This window comes from Rhipicephalus sanguineus, chromosome 5, assembly GCF_013339695.2.
Source record: "Rhipicephalus sanguineus isolate Rsan-2018 chromosome 5, BIME_Rsan_1.4, whole genome shotgun sequence".
NCBI classification, from domain to species: domain Eukaryota; kingdom Metazoa; phylum Arthropoda; class Arachnida; order Ixodida; family Ixodidae; genus Rhipicephalus; species Rhipicephalus sanguineus.
The window spans coordinates 9,052,863-9,061,670 of record NC_051180.1 but is presented as its reverse complement, the minus strand read 5'-3'; the positions used below and the strand labels follow the sequence as shown (position 1 = coordinate 9,061,670).

General features: G+C 45.7%; 1 protein-coding gene across 1 annotated transcript; it reads left to right on the top strand.

Annotated features, from left to right (window-relative positions):
• The first annotated feature begins 5,042 nt into the window (after window positions 1-5,042).
• On the top strand, window positions 5,043-6,822 carry LOC125758534 (uncharacterized). Its single transcript, XM_049415882.1, has 2 exons — window positions 5,043-5,172; window positions 6,380-6,822. Exons 1-2 carry the CDS (start codon window positions 5,149-5,151, stop codon window positions 6,683-6,685), a joined length of 330 nt encoding a protein of 109 aa, XP_049271839.1. The 5' UTR covers window positions 5,043-5,148; the 3' UTR covers window positions 6,686-6,822.
• The last annotated feature ends 1,986 nt before the right edge of the window (window positions 6,823-8,808 follow it).

The window sequence follows — 8,808 nt, the reverse complement described above, 5'->3', positions numbered from 1 at the left end:
GCGCGCCCCGTATCTGGGCAGGGATCGGCAGACTGCTCATACCTTTGTACATGATGTATTCTCACTGTTTGCATTGGAGCGAGAGCCAGCACGAAGGTTGCTTCCGCGTTTCCCTTACGCCAGCGTTTTGTTGAGTTACGCCAGGTCCGATCTTAAGGGAGCTAGCTGCCACCTTACTTTGTGTAACATGGCTATTTGTTGCTATCGCAGTCATTGTTTCGCCCTCGCGGTGAAACTGTGACTTTTCTTTAAGCAATAGACGGTGCTTCACTGGAAAGTCATTAATATCAGTTAAAAAACTATCTTACCGATATTTGATGAAGCAACGCACAAAAGGACAAGATCACGCACACATGACACAAACAAAAGCGCTGTGCTGCAACAAGCGCAGTATACACAAGCGCTGTACTGCGTTTGCGTCACTTTATGTGTGCGTGATTGTGTCCTTTTGTAAGCTGCTTCATCAAATATCATGGGTCACCAACTAGCCCATCAGTACATATTAAGTAGGCTACCGAGTTCCCTCAGTGAATATGCACTTTCACAAGTCCGGTCTTGCACTTTTGTTCCTTTATTGCAAGGAACCTGAATCTATACATTTTTGTAGCACGACGCGGTTCCACAATTCAAATAAAATTTTTTTAAAGAATCCCTCCGAAGGATGTGGTTGAATTTGTCACTAGTGGTGGTCCTCTCCATTGATGCTACCGTACTGGTTTATAGCCCCAGGAACGTTTGTGATGCCGTGTGTAAGTTTCTGCACGAGACAAACAGAATCACATGTCAAAATTTTTCTTATTGAATGTTTATTTTTAGTTCGGAAGTTTTTATCTTTTTCTTAAGAGTTATCAGTAATTGCTACGGACTTTCGCGTGGTAACACCTTACATGTTTCGCAGAAATTAAAAATTTGTACCTTTTGTTTCAATTTCATTCATTATTTTTCAAAACCACTATAACACCCGTTTTACGGCTGTTCCCCCATGGTGGCTTGAGTTATGTCACTGAGGAACAACCAACCCTGCGCAGGCTCCGTTTCGTCACCTAGGCCTTACTTGCACTTCTCCAATCGTTCATTTTACGGCTATGGTGTTAGTGGCGCGTTCGTTTCAATTTTATTGCGATAGCAATTATATGGGCAGTCTCGGCTGGTTTTTGCCGTCGCCATGCACCGTATATATATATATATATATATATATATATATATATATATATATATATATATATATATATATACAAACCACAAAGAAAAATAATTTAGAAATACTTTCCGACGCGCGGAATTGAACGGCCGACCTCTCGCTCCGCAGCGTGCGGCGTTACACGGCTAGGCCACGAAGGGTACCGTCTTTCAGCATGCTAACGGCAAGCTATTTACATACACCATCTACTTCAGCGTGTTTTCTTACTCACCAGCGAGATGGCGCGAACTGCGCGAGAGGCGCGCTTTAAAGGTCATCGCCCCGCACGTAGCGTTGCGCGCGCGCACCTCGGTGCACTTCGCCCTACGGGGCGTGGTCGCCTGCGTGCGCCTCATGGAGGGAGCGTGTTGGAGGGAGCGGGTTGTATGTCTTGTGTTTTCACCGCGATGTCCGCGCTGAAGTTACAGAGCGTACAAAGGTAGAGTCACTCGAAAAATTTCAGAGTATCGAATCTGTTTTCCGCGCACCGCCACCGGCGCGATTGGCTTAGTCGCATTACGTGACCTCTCGCCGCCATATCCCTTCCAAGCGCTTTGGGAGCAGGCGCGTTGAATGCAGAGCACGGCCGGACATTTAGTAGTACCACGGTCCCTAGAAGTACTTCGCCGCTTTTTTAAACGCGTCATGCAGATGCCAGAGAATAGCTCACCAGTAACCGAACGCTGCTTGTGAGCTGCTCCGAGAATTTCGTATATTTTTGCATTCCGTGTGGGAAACATTAACGCCAAAGAGCGTCTTTGTACGTGGCTGCATAGTTGGCCGCGAAATGAATTCGCCCCCCTCGAAGAACACTCCTTTATGCAGTGAACTACACAAACTTTGCTGGAAAAGCTCTCGTGCAACAGGATACCTCACCTTTTCGGTCCGCTATGTTCAGCGATATTGAAAACTACAGACTACATATCTTTCTATTTGCTCGGCTGTTTTTATCTCGATGTGTTGAACAGATTGTGCATGCATTTCGAGTTATAAGCGTGTCATTCACGAGAGCGAAATCGAAGACTTATTAAAATAATAACTGTTTAGTGTATACCTTGAAGACAATTGTCGCATGATCATTTGCCACTGCGCAAAAGTGAAGCGTGGAACTCTGTTGATAAACTTGGTATAAAGCAATGTTATTAAGCGTATTTTATTTTTTCAAAAAAGAAAACCCCAGTGGCGCCGATTATGGCATATTTTCGAGTTATCGGGAGAGAGTGTGGCTGTTCCTGCGAGCGCGCATCGCCTCCACCGGTTTTTACCCTCGCCATCGTTCTGCTCTTTGGTGATATCAGCTTCGGAAATGATAACTTCGAGGATAAAAGCAATCAAGTGGGGGCGATGCGCGCTGGCACGAGCAGGCAGCCAAGCTCTCTCCCGATAACTCGAAAATATGCCTTCGTCGGCGCCACTGTACAAGCTTGCAAAGCGCTCGGCCACGCACTCGCATGATGTAGCTCATACTGAGAGCGATAGTACACCCTTGCAATTGTTTAACAGTATCGTGCGAACGCTGAGCGCTTGATAGCGTAGCGCCTAATACTCTCGAAAGGTAACGAGATCTGCCGACGATGCGCAAGCGCACAAAGCACATAGCTGTGGGCGCCTGTTGACACCTGGAGGCTGCTCGTGTCATTAAGCAATTATATGTGAAATCCGGTCGCCAGAAATAAAAAATAAAGAAAAGGGGCGGATGAAGCAAACAACGTAGCAGACGGCGCTTGCAGTTCAGTAGGCTTTGTGCGCATCGTCGGCAGATCTCGTTACCTTTCGAGAATATTAGACGCTACCATATCCCGCGCTCAGCGTTCGCGCGGTACTGTTATGAAAATGATGCCAGCTTCGCCTTAGGGGTGCCAAGCCTGAAGGAAGAGCGGCCTTCCTTGTTTCTCTTTATTTATTTATTTATTTATTTATTTATTTATTTATTTATTTATTTATTTATTCTCCTTCTTTCTCTTTCTCTCTGTTTCTTGTGTCTGTCTTTTGTACCTGTTACTTTCTATTTCTCACTTTCTGTTTCATTTTAACGCGATAGCGTTAAAGAGCTCGTATCGCAGAAATTCCGCCGTCGGCGTCGGCACCGTTGGTTGTGAGCGAAAAATCATCATCTTGTCCGTGACCGAAAAATCGAAAAAGCTGCAAATAAAATAAATGATAAAATTGTTGGGTCCGAGTGAGAATCGAACCCAGGCCGTCTGCGTGGCAAGCAGGTGTTCTACAACACAGCCACGCCTCTGCTTGGAGTTGCACTGAAAGTAACTTTGATGCTTCCCAAAAATACGTGTCCTGCATACAGGTGTCACAGTACGAGATGTAATATGGCAGTAATATTGCGTAGTACAAGCGTACATTGCCATCGGGCGTCACACCACGTCAATAACATAACGACTTGGTGGTTGAAAGACAGCCACCCATTACAAAAGGCACGCACATTACTGCGCGTATTCCCTTAAGACCCCGTAGTGGGTGCATCGCAGCTTCGCAAAAGGTCCTCGCGCATAATTGCTCCTGGTTTAAAGCATGCTACCCATTACATAAGGCGCACACCTTATTGCGCGCATTCTGTTAAACACTCGTAGTGTTCGAAGTGCGCACTAGGGGCAGGATATTGCTATCGCGTTCAACTCTTAAAGGCGATGCTTAAGCGTCCCCCAATTTTTTTGCTCTATTTATTTCTCTTTCTTACCTTTCTTTCCCTCTCTCTCTCTCTCTGTTTCTTCTCCTTCTCTCTTTCTTTTTTTTCTCTTTATTTCTTTATTTCTTTCTCTCTTGCTCCGTTCTTTGTATCTCTTTTTCGTGCCTCTTTCTTTCTATTTCTTTCTCTCTTTTTTATGTCTTTCTATCTTTCTTTCTGTCCCTCTATCTCTCTGCTTCTTTCTCTGTCTTTCTTCGTTTCTCTCTTTCTTTCTCTTTTGATGTTGCTCTCTCTTTTTTCTATCTCTTTTTTGTCTGCTTCTTGGTTTCTCTTTCTATGCCTTTCTCTGTCTTTCTATCTTTTTATGTATTTATTCCCTCTATTTCTCACTATTTTGCTCTTTTTTTTTCATTCTGTCGCCGTCTCTCTCTTTCCCGTGTTTCACGTGCTCCACTTCGCCGAGCAGAGTTTCCGTTTAGCGCTCACACCTGCTGTACTCGGTAGTGGGGCTTGCCCACTTCCCGTGGCTTTCTGCGGACATCAAAGTTTTTACGTGCGGCTTAAACAGCTCCGCTGTTAAAAACTGCAAGGATGTGCATAACTGGTCCTTAACTATTGTGTCGTTTAGTAACTACGGGAGGAAAACGAAAAGGCAGACGCTCTTTACATGCGCATACGCAAACATACTAGTTCCCACAGGCATCAGCTAAACGATCGAACAAGATATACAAGATTATACAAATTATACAAGACATGCCACACATATATTGTATCATTTCTCGTTCAGGGACCTTGCCGAGTGCATGCGCTAACGCGAGACCGAGCAGTTCTCGCGCAAGAAGCCCAGCGCGAGCGCCAACGTGGATAAGACGCTCAATTCCTTTGGAATACAATTTGTCGTGGTGTTCAACGACTACGCTGGCCAATCATGTCAGCAGATATGGTTGCCAATTAACTTGTTTTTTTCGGTGGCTCGACTTTGGGCTTCAGCCACATGTATAGCACTTTGTAATTTCATATGCGGCAGGTTAATATTGCTGCCATGGATGGACAGTGTCCTTCTTTTTTTTTAGCATTGATTTTTTTAAGGAAGTAGAAAATCTTGAGCATTATTTTTCTTGTTTTTACCTCCGATCAATTACGCATTATTTATGTGTGCTTATCTTATTCACCTGCTTTGTCGCCTACCATTGATTGTTTTATGATTATTTTACCTTAAGCGTGCAAACTGTTGCTTATCCAAACATCCGGTGTGGGAATATGCCACAGTGTGGCTATCATCATCAGCAACATCATCACGTCTACATTTTGAGCAAGAACGACAAGCATGGATCCAGCTTGGGAAGTCGCGGTAAGACACTCGGTTTTTCAATGCTCGGGCTAAAATGGTAAGCCGTAAGAAGTCCAGATGAACGGAGACGGTATACGCGTGATGAGAGGCGGCAGATGAAGGAGCTGCATCGGAACACGCACTGCCACCACGGATGCTCATTGGCAACCGAGAAGGAAGGTTGTCAGCAAACATCCACGGCCATTTGTTTTGTAACAGGGCCGCGGTTTTTCGGATAATCTTCTGGACTGTTTTGATGGTCGGCGTGACGCCATGTTTTCTACAGGTGCTCTTGCCTAGCCTGGCCAGATATCTTGTTGGCAGCGCAAAAGGTCGAAGATGAAACATTGTGGGAAGTAGAACAAAGCCTGAAGAGTGGTTAGGTAAGAGCTTGTGTGCGGTATGTCAACAATATGACGTATGCAGGATCTTCAGCTTGATTAGCTCCCAATTTTAAGGCATTGGTTGCAACTGTGACAGTCAGTCATGTTGCAAATGGTTTTCAAGAAATGTTTGCAGTACGTCCGCTACTGTTTTATATTGTAAATGCGACTGCAACACTTTTAAGCGCTGTCACTACGAGTTGAAAATCGGAAGCAAAAATTTAAATGTCATTTTTGTGTATGTGTGCCAAGAACTTAATGTCTTGGACGACGGCTCAACAGTTATGATTTAAGAGTTGTGCCTCCTTCAGATTTAATGGAGCTGGACAATAGACCTACGTACCGGAGAAAAGTCAATCGCCTTTCGTTCCGTCACAGCTGCTTTCCCGGAAGGATGAATTTATTTCTCCCGAAATATGTTTGGCGTCTTAGTACGAGGACAAAGCGACACAGTCACGAGCATTCGTTAGCACCAATCTTGGCTCTCACAGACGCATTTCGAAATCGTTTTTTACCGCGCACGGTCGCGGAGTGGAATTGTTTGCCACCTAGCCTATTTACCTCTGACGAATGCAGTGCCGTATTTTGAACATCGAGCATTCCCTGGTTCTCGCACGCCTCCACTTATTTTGTTCCTACCAAATATAAAACATACTTCATGACACAATTTTTACTTTTCTTCAACGTATGTTTCATTTCGTGTGTTTATCTCTTGTGTTGTTTATTGTACGCTTTTTTAGTGTACATGAAGACCCTCCTGCTTGTGCCATTTGATTGGCTTGCAGTATTTCAAAATAAATGAGTGCGCGACGGGTACAGACGCCTGACAGTGTCGCGGCGTGCAGGCCTTCCAGCGTCAAATTGATATCCGGCTGGCTGATCGTCGTGCAGACAGTACTACGGTGAGCGTGCGCGAAGCCTCGTCGCGCCAGGCTCGGCCGGTCTGGTGGAGGCGCCAGTTATTCTGGATGCTGGCCGTGGTCGCCTGCATGCTCGTGCTGCTCGTGTTGGCCGCATACCAGCTGCAGCCCAAGCGCACGAGAAATTTCGCCGCCCTCGTCTCGGTCGCCCGGCACACCGCCACCACCGCGGCCTGGAGCTACAACACCACTGGCCACGACGCCAACGACACCGTGACGCTCCCCTCATGACGCGAGCTCTACTCGTGGCTGGCCGTCGTCAGCCGCTGCATCTTTCATAGCTTTCCGCCTGTGGCAAAATGTTTCTTACACATACGAATACGCATTCACTCCACGAGACCTTGTGACTGTAGTGGAAAATTAAATGCGCAGTATTTTTCGACTACTACTACTCCCATAACTAGTTAATTCATTCGTTTCTCCTTTGAAATGACGAGTCGCCCTCCAATGGGCTCCCGACTCGCTGGATAACTAATGGCCCGCTGATTGGACCTACGTTTAGCACCACATAGTGAGCACCCCTAGCAAGAGCTTTTTCAACGCTGGCAATGCCGATCAGTCCCAGTGTTGTAATGAGCTTACAGCGTTCTTATTTTGCATCGGCAGGTATGTTCACACATTTAATAAGGCGAACTCGTTGTCTAGTTGGTTGAACATCTCGAAACAGAAAACAGCGCGGTAAAAACGCGCTTCGTGTGGTGTGGTAATTGCTTGCTCCTTTGCTTAGTCTTCGTTTTCACCGTGCTGCTTCCCGTTTCGCACATTTAGATGACCCTCGTTTCAGGCGATTCAGAGCCCGACCCGAATGTCCAAGGATGAGATCAGCTGCTCTCACTTGCTCTAAAAAGGACCAAGAGTGCAAAACACTAAACAAGAGAAGAAAACAAGCAAAGCGATGTCATTACTCTTTTCAAAAGAACGTGTGCCAACTTGCCCATACACTCAGTGGATTGACTCCGTTTGCAGGTTACAAGTGCGTTGGCATAGCCACAGCGAAAAATCCGAATCTCGCCCTGTGAAAGGGGTTACGTATATGATGATGCCAGATTGCGCTGTAATGTCCAACGAGCCGGAATGCTGAACGAGACCAGTGTCTACTGGTGGAAATTTCGTCTTGACGTCTCGACGCAGACTGAAACGCACTGATGATATCAGTGATCCAACAAAAGGTGCGCTTGTCTCATTCCAGCGCTGTGAAGTGTTTCCTAAAAATAACGCATACCTTTGCTCAATAGGAACTGCCGCGTCATTGTTTACAGAGCAGGGTTACGGCCACGCAGGATTTTTGACGATAATGGCGGCCCCTGATGTTCCATTCCAAGAACTGCTTACTTCCCATCCTTACTCCCCGAAAGCCATGGGGACCAAAGGCAGGTCATTGTGAAGAGCGCGTCATCGATTTATTTCCATTTTTTTAATCCATTGTGAAACATGCTGTCTATTGGACTCCACCAAAAGGGAGGGGGGTGCTGCGATGAAGCTTTGCCACCGTAACGGTATTCCTGCTCACACCTACGGTCAATAGTAGGACAGTAAAAATACTTAGAAGGCCCGTTCTTAGATTCGGAGATCATTTTCAGGTTCCAGGTGGTTCACGGTTTTGCCGAATCCACGTAAAAATATGCTCTATCTCTTTCTTTTCTTTCTTTTTTTTTCTTTTTTGTTTTGCTGGTGTTTTCTGCCATATATTCGCTGCACTTCCCACGCACAGCCGTACGTTAATGTCCTCGTATAACACGTTGTTGGGCTAGTTGGGGCATTGCATTAGGGAAATATATATCCAGCCAAAACAAACAATCGCACGAAACGGTGGAGAACGTATTTTTGCAAATGATCCTGCGCCACTTCCAGCCGCTTTCCCGCCTGCTTCATCGCTTCCTGTGTGATCGTTTTTTCTGGCTGGATAATATATACTACCTTAAAGTTGATATCCTTATCGTGCTGCCGATAATTCCGATCGGCACGCGTATTCGGCCCCGTTGAGAGTGTGCTCTCGCTGATGATGATGATCCGTCAAAGACATCTGTTTTAACAAATTGTATTGGTGCTGTCAGATACTCCAGGAGGCCTGTTTGCGTGGTGAGCTTTAACTAAAGATGTATTGACCATTTTGTTCTTGTAACTCGATTATGTCTTCTAAGTTATGGCTTATTATTCTTGAAGCATTCCTTCGTTGGAAGCTGCCTCCCGTTTTGTGAAACCGGTTCCCTATGTTCTAGCTTTCCAATGAAGCCGAGCTGTATGAGTGCCGACTACTATGTACGTCTATACATTTATTCAATCTGGGAATACTCATCGGTGTTGGGTCGCCTTAAGAGTAAATGTGCACGCGAACAGGTCGTCTATCCATCACA